Source organism: Syngnathus acus, chromosome 3 (genome assembly GCF_901709675.1).
Source record: "Syngnathus acus chromosome 3, fSynAcu1.2, whole genome shotgun sequence".
Classification (NCBI taxonomy): Eukaryota; Metazoa; Chordata; class Actinopteri; order Syngnathiformes; family Syngnathidae; genus Syngnathus; species Syngnathus acus.
This window is the reverse complement of record NC_051089.1, coordinates 20,914,114-20,930,169: the sequence shown is the minus strand read 5'-3', so window position 1 is coordinate 20,930,169 and position 16,056 is coordinate 20,914,114. Positions and strand designations below refer to the sequence as shown.

Sequence of the window (16,056 nt, the reverse complement as noted above, 5' to 3'; positions counted from 1 at the left end):
AACCGCCATCAAAAACAAAGCTATCAAGTCTGTGTTTATTCAGCTTCATTTACCAGCATGTTTACAACATTTAACCCCTGTTGTACACTTCATAATAGTGATCATATTTTGACACTTCTGGAGCAAAGTCAAAGAAATTTCAACAAATTAATGCTATTTTACTGCTTGCAGGTCTGAAAGAGACACACAACCAGTCAAGGTAAATTTGTATACTTTCACGTTCTGACTCTGGCATTTTCTCCAAGGGATGATGCACATTGTGCAAACTGTGTGATGCTTTGGAATAAGACCTAATCATCTAAAAAAAAAAAAAGACAGCTGGACAACTTATTGACTGATTTAGCATAAGGACTCATTGTGATGTGAAATGTACAATCCTGTATTGCGCTCTAAGTCTCGTTATATAATATGCTGTACTGTATCACCTTTTTTAATCCACGAAAAGACTTGGTGTCAGTATAGAAACAAGTTGCTAGAGGAAGAGGACTTGGGTGAGAATAAAGTTGAAATAATTAATATATATGAAATGGCGGGGATGGCTCCCATTCATTTGAATGTAATCAGCGTAATACATGCAACGCTCGGTCCCGTGTATATTTACCAAAGCTTTGCCATTTCATCCACAGTTGTAGAACCGTCAAAACACGCGCTACACGACAGCTCAGTCATATACAGCCTTGTCGCTCAGTGTGCAGCTGGCTTTTTGTAACATCATGTATCCAGCTTGATCCCTAAACTATTTGTGATAGTCAATAATGGGAAATTGAGGGACTTTCTGAAGTGTACCACTTGCAACATTTGAATGAAAGTTTTTATTTTGTCCTTGAGATTCAATAATACAAGGCCTCTATTGTGTTACAAGTTTACTTTTTAATATGGTTAACCATTCATCACCGTTAATATTTGTGGATAATCATCAGGAAACGGTGAATCCGATAAGCCAGAAGGAAATGGAAGAGGCGGTGAGTCGATTGGAAGCAGAGAGGGTCCAGCTGCACAGAGAGCTGCAACTCTGCTTGTATGACATCCAGCAACGAGACCAGTACTTTCAGCAACTTAACTCAAAGGTTTGAAACAGTTAATGACACAACACAACTCACCTCTACATACTATTCTAATTGCTAGGACGGGTAACATGATTGGTGGTTTACTGATAAACTGATATAAAATATGAGTAATATTAATGTTTCAAATGTGAACTAACCTTCCTACCATATTTTTCATTTTGTGTTGTGCTGCAAATGTTTTACCACATTGTTTGGTCTTCTGAATTAATAACGGAGCGGCAAACCTCTTATGTTCTTGTCCCCATCCACAGCTACAGCAAGCAATGGAGGAGAAGGGTGCTGTCACCGCCCAGCTTAGTGCTATGTCCCAAACCCTGAGGGACACCCAAAATCGATGCCGCTGGCTGGAAAGCCAAGGCCAGACCCAGGTAACGTTTCCCAAAAAGATCGTGTATTTACTGTTCTGTTTAGATAGTGTACGTCGCTCGTTACGAATTGTCTTTCATTTTCAAGTTTTGAAGACGTAATACTTCTATGTCCTTTGTCTCTATAGTAAATTGTCAGTTAGATTTTCTGCCATTGGGTCAAGTGAGAGTGACCACAGTCATTTACATTGCTGCTTTTAGATTATGCTCATGGTGGCTATAAATTGAGTGTTTGTGCAATTCCCACTTTATATTTTTAGCTAAAGCTGTTTTGAATCTGAAAACAATTGTAGTATTGTAGTATATTCCTGTCTTTTAGGGTGCAGTTGAAGCACAGGTGGCTCCCGGAGGTCCTCGGGAAAAGAACAGCACAGTTGTTGCTCAAACAATTGAAGTTGACCAGCTCAGAGAAAGGTGAGGTCACATCACAGATGATTACAGTGGCCCTGAAGTTCAATTCACAGAAAGAAATATCTAAACAGACAAAAAAAGTAATTGCGAAAACAAATTAAAAAACACACAAATTTAAAAACAGCAAACAAAATTTGCAAAACTAAACAAACATTTTTTTTTATTTACAAACACGTCCTTATTCATAATATAATTGTCCGTCCCTCCGTCCTCGTTATTTTGAAAGTGTTTCCATCATGGCTTCTCAGTCAGTCAGTCCGTCAATCATCATTCCCTTAAGATGGGGGGAAAAAACCCTTACGTGTTACTTTCCGCACAACTTGGGAATCGTACCTGGTGTTTTGTTTGGTTCTTAGCACAGAGCACTAGCCAATGTACCAATCAGCCACAGAGAATGGTAACTCAATTCCCTAGTGCTTCAAGCAAGTCATTAACACCAAGAAGGCTGAGAATTTTTGGAGCAGCTTTGTGCTTCTCGATGGTCCCACAGTTGGCAAGGAATAACAAGAAGGTGGGGTGGGTATTGTATTGTAAAATAACACTTGACACATTGGCTGAGAGAGTGGGAAGTTCGTCCTATTACAGTTTAAATATCTTATCTAATGCACAAAGATGGCTCCTACCCTAGCACCAGACAGTAGTCAGTCTAGATCAAGCAGTCGTCCTTGGGCGAACAACAGCCAAACCTGACAAGCCAGCATGTTTCGTACCAGGCATACCACATCCATCCATCCACACAATTCCCCGCCAACCACAAACCCATCCATCCATACATGCCTCACCCTAGCCGCAGTTGAGTACATGAATGCTCCACCTCAACTATTTTGTAGATATAGTTTTTCAAATGTAGCACAAGTAGTCCTCCATACTACTTCTATGTAGCGCTGTCAAAAGGGTTCTTGACTCTGACTGTAGATGTTACTTTGCTCCACATTTAGGCTCCTTGAGGTAGAGCGGAGTCTGGCAGATGAACGGTACCGAAGGGAGACTGCCGAAGAGGCTTTGCATCTTGCTGAGGCCAGCACAAAAAGGTGTTGACACATAAATACCCTGTATCAACTGCCACATACTCACAGTGATGTGCTCAAAGGTAAATATTATGTTCTGCACCATCAGTTCAAGTCTGTCTCAAGATCTTCGGAAAGACTTCAGCAGTATCGAGATGGAAGCAGACGATGAGTGGGAAGCTGTGAGCCTCAACCCAAACCAGCCACTGATAACACGGAAGGTAGAAGCTTTTATGATCTTAAATCAAATAGATTTTCCCAGTGGGCCATATTAGGTGATGATATGATATGAAGTTTGCCATGTTTTTGAATACACTTTCTGATATGTAAAGTAAACGTCTTTTTGCTCGTCCTTATTTTGTCATTGAAGCAGACGCAACATTATATTTTTGCTTTTCATAGAGATACTAGATGTTCGTCAGCTAGCCTTAGCGAGTGCCACTTTAGATGGCCATTCATACGAGCACTTATTTTGTCGTATTTGAAGAATGATTGACTTGCATATTTCATTTCATGTATATTTGCAAAGGGACAGATTCCACAACATAGACAAATGAAAATGAAAAATCTCAAATGCACAGCATCACAGCATTATGTAATTAATATTAATTTCCAATTCCCGTCCCTAGGCCCATGCTGCCAGTCTCATTTTCATTCAAATATTTACACACACTTGAGGGGCCGCTTCTAGTTTACTGCCCCAACCAATCACCTTTTTCAGCTCAGTTGTCCATGGTTTTAATGCAATGACTGGCAATTAATCACCTTCATTCGTCATTCAGCGTAATGCCACATCTTCCGGAGTTGTTTAAAAGTGACACCAAGGATGAAGATTTCATTGGATTTAGACTGACACGGATGGTTTGGTAAACTTGTTAACATGTTATTTATGCTATAGTTATTTGAATAACTCTTAATATGTTATGTTAACAAACCAGGCACATTCTCAGTTCGTTGTTTATGTGCCATGTAATGTTAGCATACCGTACAATTATTATTAGTATTACAATTCCGTACAATTATTCAGCCTCTATTCTATTTTTATTTTAAATTGCCTTTCAAGATGACATGTCTGTTCTTGGTGTTGGATTTTATCAAATAAATTTCCCCCAAAAATGCAACTTATATTTCAGTGCGACTGATATATGTCTTTTCCTTCTGTATTATGCATTTTATGGCTGGTGCAACTTGTACTCCGGAGCGACTTATAGTCAGGAAAATACATACTTTCTATACCAGTCAAATTTCTGTGTCTGATTTGTGTGTGACTTGTGTGCCAGGTGAAAGTCGGAATGGTGGCATGCAGACGTTGGTTCAGAGGAAGAGGCCTGTACTTTTCCCGGCTGCTGATGAGCCGTGCACGCTCACGTTACTTCTTTCTTGCCTACTTGGTCGCAATTCACGTGATTGTCCTAATGTGCCTTACTGGTGCCCTCTAAAAAGGTCATCAACAAGTTGGAAGTTGGTTGAGAGGTTTAAAAAAAATAGCTAAGTCCCTATTAATTTATTTGTAAATTACACACTAGCGTGTCATTTGCTTTATAAACACTGGCACAGTCAGGTAACTGCGATGTTCGTCCTTTGAGAGTCAATTGTCTTTTTTGTTCACAGCTTTGGTAATAGTTGCACAAATTGCAAGTTGTAAATAGATTATCTGTAAAAGTGGTTTACCACACAAAGCCTTAAAAGAGTGATATCACAATATAGGGACAAGGCTAGAGAACCCTTAGATGTAAACACTTTACAAAATCCTATTAACAATAATGTCATCTCTCCCATGTTACTCACTAGAGGAAATCAAACCTCTCAACTTGGTTTCCCTGTCAACAACAATACATTCACTCTTGGGGTTGTTTAATTTATTTCCAAAATACAAATGTTGGTACAATTTTCCCGTTTGTCTAATACATTGCACATGATCCTTATGCTGAGTAAATCTATGCACTGTAACTGCATTTGTGTGTACCGTTTTTTTCCGTGTATAATACGCAAAATTTAACTAATTTATTGTCCTAAAATCTGGGGTGCGCATTATACATGGGTACAATTTTTTTTTAATTTTTTTTTTTTTTAATTAATTTTTTTTTTTTTTAAGAAAATCATGGTACTGGTACGAGTATTGATTTATGTATTGTTCTCTTCTTGTCATGTTGTGAAAGAATGTGGGTTGAATAAATACCGAAAGAACAATAGTGTGTTTGTACTGTGCTCTGGTCATTTCGTCAAAGAAGGGATAATAGTCCTCTTCTCTTCTTGACTGACAATGAATGTGATAGTTTAATACAATCAGCAAATAACAAAATGCGTATTACAGGTAATATTTTATTTCACAACACTTTGCCTTGTTCCTTTCGTCTCTGCTGTTCACTTCAAACACGCTCCATACGAACGCAATGCTCTCGTATCAGACGCTTGCTCGATCACCTGCTCGTTTGCTGTCACAATGTACCCTACACAAATCCGAAACATTTGTTGCGGCTCCGAGTCACGACGAGGGGCAAGTTTTGCTTTCCAAGGGTGTTTTTATTCCTCTTCAACGTCTCTCCCATACAGAGCCGCCTTTTTCACATGTCCGCACGTCACTTTCCTCTCTTTTCATCTGATCGCGGTGGTGCCTTTATGGGCAGTCGGAGAAATCAACGCCAACAAAAAAAATACATCCAGCCTAGTTAAGACCATACCAAAGACTATAAAAATGGGACCCATTGCCTCCCTGCGTGTGTGACGATCATTGGGACTTAAAAAAAAAAAAAAATTAATTAAAAAAAAAAAAAAAAAAAAAAAAAAATTGGGTGCGTATTATACATGGGTACAGGCTTTTTTCCAGCATCAACATGCCATTGTTAGGGTGCGTATTATACATGGGGGCGTATTATACACGGAAAAAAACGGTATATATTATCTCAATGACAGAAGCACTGAATCATAACAGCAGTGAGAACAATACGATGCTACATTTCAATTCTTGTTGGATTGAAGAGCAAAGCAAAAAATGTTTTGAGGGTGTATTTTTTTTCTATTTATGGATATTACTGATATTATTTGGGCTGGTATCTGATGACTTGTTTATTCTATGTGTATATATGTATTTCTATCATCCTCCAGTGTGAATGTCATTGAGAGAACACCTTTAGACAGAAAATAATGATGAGTTGCAATAGGTTTATTATCCATTTTTACAGAATTTCACTGCTCTGATCTGTTAATGTCACAATGGCCTCATACTCTGTATATAAAGATGTGATGAGCAAACAGAAAGACTACTGAAAATTGTGCAGATGCGTCCTCCGTTTTCAAGAGTTTATGATACTGTCGGCCTTGATGACATGAGGCTCTGCTTGGTGCAATACTGTTACTGAACTATTTTCAGATCACCATATTTAAAGATATCATTAAAGCTCGTTGATTTTCTTTGTTCTCTTCAGATGTGACTGATTATTGTTTCAAATAGTTTGATTTTGACGAGTCCTGGTCGTAGCATGGACCACACTCATTCTTGAAACAAAATGGGGTTTCAAATATAGAAGACCTCACATTTTGCATCATCCTCAAAACTGCTGTTTCTCTTGTGCAGTAGCATCAACAGCTTTTTCACGCACCTAATTGGTCATTAAATTTGTTAAATTAACACGGGTGCAAAAGGAATGGGACAAAGAGTTTATAGGGGTAATATTCGTAAATAAAACCATAAACCCCCTCCCCCATCTTGGACTTTCTGACCATATCACTGTTATGCTTTTGCCCGCATACAGACAAATGGTGAAAGCATCCATGCCGGTTCGCAAGCGGGTAAGAGTGCGGCCTGAGGGTGCCTCTGATGCGCTTTGAGACTGCTTTGGCACTACTGACTGGGAAATGTTGAAGCAGGCGGCCACTTGCAACAATCGGACGGACATAGAGGAGTATACTGACTCTGTTTCCTCTTACATCACGAAGTGCATTGATGATGTGACCCACACAAAATTCATCGTCACTCGGGCTAACTGGAAGCCATGACTGACAGGGGCTGTCCTCAGGCTGCTGAGGGCCAGGGACAAAGCCTTCAGAGCGGGGGATGAGGCTGACTTGAGAACAGCGAGGGCCGACCTGTCCCGGGGCATCAAGGAAGCGAAAAGGGCATTCTCTTGCAAGATTACCGCCCACTTCAAGGACAGCAGGGACGCACGGAGCCTATGGCAGGGCATTCAGACCATCACGGACTACAAGCCCGCGCCGCAGAGCTGTGAGGGCGACATCCGTCTGCTCGACGATCTGAACCGCTTCTTTGCTCGCGTCGACGCTTCACCGGGGGCGACGAGACTCAGTACAGGTCGGAGGTCGACCTTCTGGCCACGTGGTGCAGGGAAAACAACCTCCTGCTGAACGTCAACAAGACCAAGGAGATTGTTGTTGACTTCCGGAAGGGTCACACCCAACACCTGCCACTGACCATCGACGGTGCTGTGGTGGAGAGAGTGAGCAGCACCAGATTCCTGGGGGTGCACATCAGGTAGGACCTCTCCTGGTCCACCAACAGCGCATCACTGGCGAAGAAAGCTCAGCGCCGCCTGTACTTCCTGCGGAAATTCAGGCGAGCAAGTGCTCCTCCGGCGGTCATGACTACATTCTACCGTGGCACCATTGAGAGCGTCCTCTCCAGTTGTATCGCTGCTTGGGGTGGTAGCTGCACTGAATACAACATGAAGGCCCTGCAGCGCATAGTGAACACGGCTGGTAAGATTATTGGTGCTTCACTCCCCTCCCTGAAGGACATTTACACCTCCCATCTCACTCGCAAGGCGACCACGATTGTGAGTGATGTGAGTCACCCCGCTCACTCTTTGTTTGATCTTCTGCCCTCTGGGAAGAGGTACAGGAGCCTGCGCTCCCGCACCACCAGACTCACCAACAGCTTCATACTCCCGGCTGTTAGGATCCTGAACTCTCTCCCCCCTTCTGCGTAGCGTCCTGTACTTTTGCGCTATATTCTGACTGTCTGCTGTAGTCACACTTGCTCCATTTTTGCTCCTCTTATTTATTATGTTATTTGTTTATTTATTATTTATTCGTCACTCTTATTTATTCATTGTTTGTGCCTTCGTGTTTTTATTTTTTGTGTTGTTTACTTGTATGTATATTGTGTACTATGTCTTGTCACCGTGGGATAGTGGGAATGTGAAGAAATTGACAATAAAGCAGACTTTGACTTTGAAATTCTATTACCGTACTGGCCCCAATATGAGACGAGTTTTTTTGCATTGAAATAAGACTGAAAAAGTGGGGGTCGTCTTATATTTGGGGTCTAGCCATTATACCCATTTTCACTTGTGCGCAGCGGTAAGTTAAAGGTTGCTGGTATCGACTGAGTATGTTGCTGTGATCGTGTTGTCCGATCGCGGTTTGCTTCGTGTGCGCGCCGTTTGATTGACAGCTCCGGCGCGCTCAGAATCGACTGAGTATGTTGCTGTGATCGTGTGCGTCTTTGACAGAAAGTGAGTATATACATTTCATTGTTACTACTGTCCACTGTTGTACCGTTTGTCCGATCGCGGTTTGCTTCGTGTGCGCGCCGTTTGATTGACAGCTCCGGTGCGCTCCTTTGTTTGCCTCGCATCGGACGAGTACCCGTTACGCAGCGGCACGGCGACTAACGGTCGCCAGCAAATGTATTTTGTTGTCTCGATCGATGACTTATGTTTGGTGTGTTGCCGAGTGTATTTCATTTATGGTTATTTATTATTATTTTTTGCCAATAATTCAGTAAAGCAATCAAAACTGAACCACGTCTTCCCTCCTGTGTTCTGACCGACACCCGGGGGCGAAAAGAGCATAACTATCCGAGCCGACTAGTCCTCAGGCTCCCCAACAATAGCGGTAGCAGTTTGCATTATTTTATTACAATGTTTTTCCTTATTCAGATTTGTTTCAAGGCTACAGTTAGTTAGACTTCACTTTAATGGTTAATGCAGTTATTGAAATGTTGTTTTATCACAGTAGAATGGTTTATTTACGTACATTTCAAAAACCAGAAGCCATCCATTTACAAATGTGATTGCACTTTAGTTTACATATTTAAATGTTCAGATATTAAGATCTTATAGACAGTTTTCGCATGACTTGAATGAGGCAAAATAACATGCTTTTTCTCTCGAATATATTGTTATAATCATTTGTTTCAAATGTACTGTATTTTTTTCTGTATAAAAATTAAATTTGGTGTTCAAAAAGTCTTTTTACTTGGATGAAAGTGGGCCTTCACGCCCTCTTGAGCTACCTTTACTTCATGCTTGTGGTCTCATTTCAGTGTTTTTTTTTTTCTTATCTTTGGGGTCTTTATTCACCTTCACTGTGAAACACCAAACACCCATTACCAATGCATTATTGATGTTAGTAATCATAATAATGATAATTATTACTTTTAGAGATTATGGCTAAATGTAAGCTTACCTGAGACTGCTCTATCTGCATCAAAATTATAACTTGATAATTATAATTTAAGGCGACACGGTAGTGCACTGGTTAACACGTCCGCCTCACAGTTTGGAGGGTGCCAGTTCGATTCCACCGCCAACCCTCCCTGTGTGGAGTTTGCATGTTCTCCCCGTGCCCGCGTGGGTTTTCTCCGGGCACTCCGGTTTCCTCCCAAAAACCGATTGAGCACTCCAAATTGCCCCTAGGTGCGAGTGCGGATGGTTGTTCGTCTATGTGTGCGCTGTGATTGGTTGGCAACTAGTTCATGGTGTCCCTCGCCTACTTCCCAATGACTGCTGGGATAGGCTCCAGCACGCCCGCGACCCACGTGGTTACAAGTGGTATAGAAAATGGATGGATGGATATTTATAACTTGAATTGTAACTTCATCTATAAGCAGGTAGTGAACTGAACAGTTTTAGCAGCCACATCATGCCAATGAACTGCCATTGCTGATGTAGTATTTTAAAAATATATAAATAAACTGTTCATTTCATTTTCTGCCTTGAAATAATGGCCTGGATTTCACTCCTCAAAAGACATTCAGGACATTGGTGCCCTTTTTAAAAAAAAAATATTACGAAAAACTTGTTTCTAATACACAAATACATGCTGCATAACCTGATTTAATTTTTTTTTAATATTCATAAAAAGAATCAGCATTGTTTTTAGGTGGATTTTGTATGCATTCTAGTGGGCATCAATTGTATGCGGATTTTCGCTTTTTGGTCCAGTGTACTCTGAAATTTATGACTTCTCTCAACCCTCATCCTCTTTTAGCTAATTAAAAAGCAAGAAAATATCCAAATCTAAATATATTATTTTTAAAAATCAATAAATACTGCCCTAAACATGACTACCTTTAATGAAAAGCTTCTGATATCTCGCCACAGGTTTTTTCATCTGTTCCTGTAATCGTCCCGACCCGGGTCAAGTGCCAACTATAGGCCTCTTTATACCCATACAACAACGGCCGCATTGCATCACGTGGCCGACACATTGTGTCTGCAACACAAGATGCTCTCAGGTCAGCTGATGCGTGTAGAATGCCATCATATCTCAGGATTGGTCCGTTTAATCACATGATGCGATGATGTAATGCAGCCAGCTTTATTGTCGTTACACGTCACCAGGCAACGAGATGTAAACAGGCTCAATTCACACAAGGGCCAAGCAACAAAATAATGCAGCTTTCCCCAGCTATGTTCCACAAGGCCTCTATATGTCACCAGAGAGGTGAGGATTTGCACCACCCAGCTTGCGGTTTAAATTTTGCTATCTTGTGGATTTGATATTAGTCAGTCCTAGATGGATGTAAATGAGAGAATCCGTTCACTTTCAAGGGAATATTTTTCCCCCCTTTCATTTGTGCGACCCGCTGCGGACCATCTTTAACCAGGCAGTGGTTGGGGATCACTGATTTACATGATTACCATGCATGTCATTTCATCCATAATGTCCTTTTCCACTAAGATAGCAATGTAAATACAGGTCGATAGTTACATGACAAACTTTTTGAATCTACTTATTCTGCCTTCAATTACATCTCCATGTAGATTATCATGTTGACAAACCTAGTGTAACTATCTTGACTTTTTAACAATTTTTTTGTAGTTTAAAAAAATCTAGGTTGGTTTTCTCAAATCATTGTGATGGACTGCGGTCTTCAAAGATGTCTGGCATCTTGACGAGAATGTCTGGAATACAATGAAGGAGACCATTTGAATAACAAGGTTGGTAATTTCTTTTAATTGTCAATTTTGTCCAAAATGCATAAACAATTTGAAGGAAAAAAGGTATTTATCTTTTAGTGATCCAACTAATTGTCTGGTTTGCACAATCAAACTAATCAGCAAATACATTCAGGATCACAGAGGAAACAACATTGTTTCCTGCAATCTAGTTCCTTTGTACGTCTAATATTCCTCTCCTTCCTCCCCCTGATCATCAACTGAGTCGGCCCCAACCTCCTCATAGTCCTTCTCTAGAGCTGCCATGTCCTCTCTGGCTTCAGAGAATTCTCCCTCCTCCATACCCTCCCCCACATACCAGTGAACAAAAGCACGCTTGGCATACATCAGGTCAAACTTGTGATCGAGCCGAGCCCAGGCCTCTGCAACGGCTGTTGTGTTGCTCAGCATGCACACAGCTCTCTGTACTTTGGCCAGGTCGCCACCTGGAACCACGGTGGGGGGCTGATAGTTGATGCCCACCTTAAAACCAGTGGGGCACCAGTCCACAAACTGGATGGTGCGCTTGGTTTTGATTGTGGCAATGGCGGCATTTACATCTTTGGGCACCACATCGCCACGATACAAAAGGCAACACGCCATGTACTTGCCATGACGAGGGTCACACTTCACCATCTGGTTGGCTGGCTCAAAGCACGCGTTGGTGATATCAGCAACAGTTAATTGCTCATGGTAAGCCTTCTCAGCAGAGATGATGGGGGCGTAGGTGGCCAGAGGGAAGTGGATACGAGGATATGGTACCAAGTTGGTTTGAAACTCTGCAAGATCGACATTGAGGGCGCCGTCGAAACGAAGGGAAGCCGTGATCGAGGAAGTGATCTGACTGATCAATCTGTTCAGATTGGTGTATGTAGGACGCTCCATGTCTAGGTTTCGGCGGCAAATATCATAAATGGCCTCATTATCCACCATGAAGGCACAGTCAGAGTGCTCCAGGGTGGTGTGTGTGGTCAAGATGGAATTGTAGGGCTCCACCACAGCCGTGGACACCTGAGGTGCTGGATAGATGGAGAACTCCAGCTTGGATTTCTTCCCGTAGTCCACAGACAGACGCTCCATCAACAGGGACGTGAACCCGGAACCGGTGCCACCGCCGAAACTGTGGAACACCAGGAATCCCTGAAGGCCGGTGCACTGGTCAGCCTGGTGACACGGAGGGACATGAATCGAACATCACATTTGTCTTTGTAATCACAAGTTCTTGACATCAGTGCTCACCAGTTTACGTATTCTGTCCAGCACGAGGTCAATGATCTCTTTGCCGATGGTGTAGTGACCACGGGCGTAGTTATTTGCGGCATCCTCCTTGCCGGTGATTAACTGTTCAGGGTGGAAGAGCTGCCGATAGGTTCCCGTACGCACTTCGTCTGAAGAAAACAAACCAATGCCTCAGCTTTATTTTGTTAAGTTCAAGATTGAACTTTTGTAATTCCTCATAGAACATGGTCTACGTTTTTTTTGGGGGGGGGGGGGGGAGTAATGGGGAAAAAAAACCTGAAAAACAAAACACTAATAGCCATCAAATGGCAGCAGTGAGTATCTCTTGGATGAGTTCACCATTTATCAAAACAATGGACGCTTCTGAACATGGCGTCTCTGAATTCGACCGTTGCAATCAGCTTTTTACCGTCAGTGGTGGTATCGTTAAATCTATGACAGAGGTCTCACATGAGATAAAGTTTATTTAAATTTCAAAGTACAAATGAACTATCGTACGTAGTGTACATATGCACACGTGCATAGCATGACGCACGAACACACTAAACACTACTACTAAGTTGCGTGCAAATCGTTTGATTCAGTTGATACACCGATGATATTTTGTTTCAATAAACTTTTTACTGTTGCTTTTGGTATTTTATAAACAAAAAGAACTACAGATGTTTGAGGCGTCACTAAAAACTACAAAAAGCTTTTTTGGACGAAAATAGAAAATAGAAACCAAATCATATTCTACTGATTACTAAAAAAAAATTATTAAGGTAAAAATATTTTGGAATTAACGAGGCTAATCTTTTATTTGTTAATTTCTGTGTGATAGTTGTAAAACACTTTGAAATTATAAAATTCTGTGAGCCTTGAGTCATAAAGCTTTAAATTGGATAGCACAATATATGTTCTTTTATTTGGAAGGTGGAGGTGGCCTGGCAGTAAAAGAGTGAATGTTTTGATGTGCAGCAGTTCAGAGATGAGCTAGTTTACCGATGACTGTGGGCTCCAGGTCCACAAAGACAGCTCTGGGGACATGCTTTCCCGCTCCGGTCTCACTGAAGAAAGTGTTGAAGGAATCGTCTCCACCTCCAATTGTTTTGTCACTGGGCATCTGTCCGTCCGGCTGGATTCCATGTTCCAGGCAGTAAAGCTCCCAGCAGGCATTGCCAATCTGAACGCCAGCCTGTCCAACATGCACCGAGATACACTCACGCTGTAGGAGGGAAAAATTATGTTAAGGCCATTTAAAGGTTATAATATATTGTTACAAGTTGGGTAACACATTGGGTAATGATTTTCTAATGATTCTCTAAGCAGTTTAACAAACGTGAGTAATTAATTCTCCGTGGCGACCCTTGAAGGGACAAGCCGTCCAAAAGTCCACAGTCGACAACAAAAGTTTCCAGGGGAATTAATGGTATGGTGATTCATGGCACTGTATAGAAATATAAGGAAAGAATAATCTTGACAACAGTTAATCAATTATATTGTCCCAATTGGCCAGACAAGGTAAAATATAGATTGTTTTCATTCAATAGTTTGCGTAAAGTCCCCTTAATTTGTTGATTTGCTTTCAGTGGTCCTCACTGGGAAGTGTCTTATTGAATATTTCCTAAATTCCACATCTAAGTTTCCAATGGAAAGTTTTCAGCACCTTTTTAACATTGGTTCAGAAGTAATCTTTTTCAAAAGAAAAAAACTAGTGGCACAGTCCGCCATATACCTTGTCAGTTTATGAAATAAAAATGTAAACAACAAAAGTCTCAAAGGGAAATAATCCCATGCACACTCACCATATTTCCTTAAGGAGAGGAGTTTCTGAAAGAATAAGCAACAGTTTGGACAGGTGAAAACCATGTGATTGAATTCATTTAGGCATCAAGTGATGCATACTGGAGTAAACATTAGAGCAAGGTCACCTCCATGGTTTTGTCAGGTAGCCCCCAAGGACCACGAGTAGCCTGCAAGCCTGTCCAAGAACTAGTAGTTGTGATATTCTAGGCATGTTGTAGAAGTTTTCATTTGAAAATGTGAACATGTGCAGATTTTTAAAAAAATGTTTTGATATTCATTGGTTTTATAATTGTTATAAATCATCAGCAATTCATCAGTTTTGTCATTGTTAGAAATCATGAGCACGATCAGTGTCTTCACATAATTTAATATAAAAAATGTATCAAAGGTAATTTGCTCAAATTGGTTACTTTAGAATTGTATCAAACTGGTAGCATCCGGCATTTGTTACGGAAGACACTTCAAAAAGGTTGGTGAGAGTTGGTTAGAGATGTTATCAGATCCTCACACAAAATACAGTACAAACCAACCTTGGACAGAACCATTAGTTGGGCAACCATCTGTCATCACCATGAACACACAAATTAAAATCTGTAGAAATCTCTGTAGACCAAAAGTTTGACGATGAACTGTAATTCCAGTTGGCGATTCAATGACGGATTTTTTTTTTTTTTTGCCTTATTGTAAATATCACTTTTAAAATTACACCACCCAACTAGATGATTGAGTCAATTTCGACAAGCTATCCACCTTTTGAAAATAATGACTCGGAAGTTTTGCTTGATCTTTGCATGCTAGTATTCAAAAACTTGTATTAGCAGTAGCAGCGCTCAGTGGCTTCTTCTCTAGGGCTACAATTGATTGCATCGTTTAGTCAATAGTTATAAAGGACAGTACTCCATTTAGAATATTCTGTAGCCATGGGATTATTTTAGTAGACGGACAACAAAGACCAAAAATTCTACAGTATTATAGTAAATAATTAAGCTTACCGATAACCAACTCCCGAGCAATCAGTGTCTGTTAATTTGTGATGTGGTTTGACTGACTTTGTAAAAGAGCAGCAAATACTCTTGGGATGGTCAAACGCTGGCTTTGCACAAAGAAGTTCCAAGCGTATACAAGCTCTGAAGAGAAGATGCCATAAAAGAAAAAGAACGTCATAAAGGTTTCGGGTGGAGTGACGTCATCGCCATGCGTTGTAACTGACATTTGTGCACGTGACAAAGACTGACATGTGAACAGTCACGCGTATATCAAATATGCAACGCCGTCATGATACGACGTATTCGGAAACAACCACTTGCACTGCTGTCTCAAAGTGAATAATAATGATCAAATTATTATTTATTCATTCTTAGTATGCGTTATTTAATAAATTATTGATTACTAATCAGTTATTATACAATTTTCTGTCTCAAATATTCTTCCCGAAATTATTATCGGTTGCAGTTTGCTGTGGAGAAAAACTACTGCATCATATTTAGAGCTGTGTCGAATATGTTTCATTCACGCAGCTGTTTCAAGTAAGCAGAATGGGTTCCAAAAAGTCCCGCCTAGCTACAAGAACAGATATGCTCACACTTCACTGATTAAAGTACATAACCATATAATTATATTCACACATTAAATCAATAAAAGAAACATTTTAAGCATATAATTATACCTACACACAAGATCAATATAGAAGACATATTTTCAGTTTAAAAGAAGACATAACTAGACATTTTTTTATGTGATCAACTAAGTGATAAAGAGAAATGTTTTTATAACTTCATGATCTGATATGAATTTTTGTGCACTTTAAAATAAATGTTTTTTGGTATATTGCTTGATATTGTGACTTATTATTTGCCTTGTTCTTTTATTGACTGGTTTTGAACAGGTTTGGTCTGCAATCACCAATATTGTATTTGCAATGCAGTTGTCTGCTTGATCATCTTGGTTTCTGGCTTCCCACGCGTCTTGGGAAGGATTGGTAATTTTGGAGTGTCAAGTA

At 40.6% G+C, this 16,056-nt stretch overlaps 2 protein-coding genes across 8 annotated transcripts in view; one reads left to right on the top strand and one right to left on the bottom strand.

Moving 5' to 3' along the window:
- LOC119120426 (golgin subfamily B member 1-like) overlaps positions 1 to 6,274 on the top strand; it is a 47,828-nt gene extending 41,554 nt beyond the window's left edge. For 4 of the 6 annotated variants that reach the window (XM_037247305.1, XM_037247304.1, XM_037247307.1 and 1 more), the window contains 7 exons: positions 172 to 199; positions 921 to 1,067; positions 1,319 to 1,435; positions 1,752 to 1,846; positions 2,782 to 2,874; positions 2,960 to 3,071; positions 4,131 to 4,742. In XM_037247305.1, the coding sequence (XP_037103200.1) occupies positions 172 to 199; positions 921 to 1,067; positions 1,319 to 1,435; positions 1,752 to 1,846; positions 2,782 to 2,874; positions 2,960 to 3,071; positions 4,131 to 4,289 (751 nt within the window). In that variant the 3' untranslated portion in view covers positions 4,290 to 4,742. Of the gene's footprint in view, positions 1 to 171; positions 201 to 920; positions 1,068 to 1,318; positions 1,436 to 1,751; positions 1,847 to 2,781; positions 2,875 to 2,959; positions 3,072 to 4,130; positions 4,743 to 6,011 lie in introns of those variants that run through there. The other 2 variants (XR_005097510.1, XM_037247306.1) reach the window with 2 other exon arrangements.
- Positions 6,275 to 11,020: 4,746 nt separating this feature from the next.
- Positions 11,021 to 15,803, bottom strand: LOC119120431 (tubulin alpha-1C chain-like). Of its 2 annotated transcripts, XM_037247325.1 has the most exons (5): positions 15,050 to 15,803; positions 14,057 to 14,081; positions 13,254 to 13,476; positions 12,270 to 12,418; positions 11,021 to 12,194 (listed from the first exon to the last, which is right to left on the bottom strand). In XM_037247325.1, the coding sequence occupies exons 2-5, from the start codon at positions 14,057 to 14,059 to the stop codon at positions 11,217 to 11,219; spliced, it is 1,353 nt and encodes a 450-aa protein (XP_037103220.1). In that variant the 5' UTR covers positions 14,060 to 14,081; positions 15,050 to 15,803; the 3' UTR covers positions 11,021 to 11,216. The 2 variants fall into 2 exon arrangements, with proteins under 2 accessions (XP_037103220.1, XP_037103221.1); XM_037247326.1 differs by lacking the exon at positions 15,050 to 15,803 and having other exon boundaries at positions 14,057 to 15,008.
- Between the last annotated feature and the right edge of the window lie 253 nt (positions 15,804 to 16,056).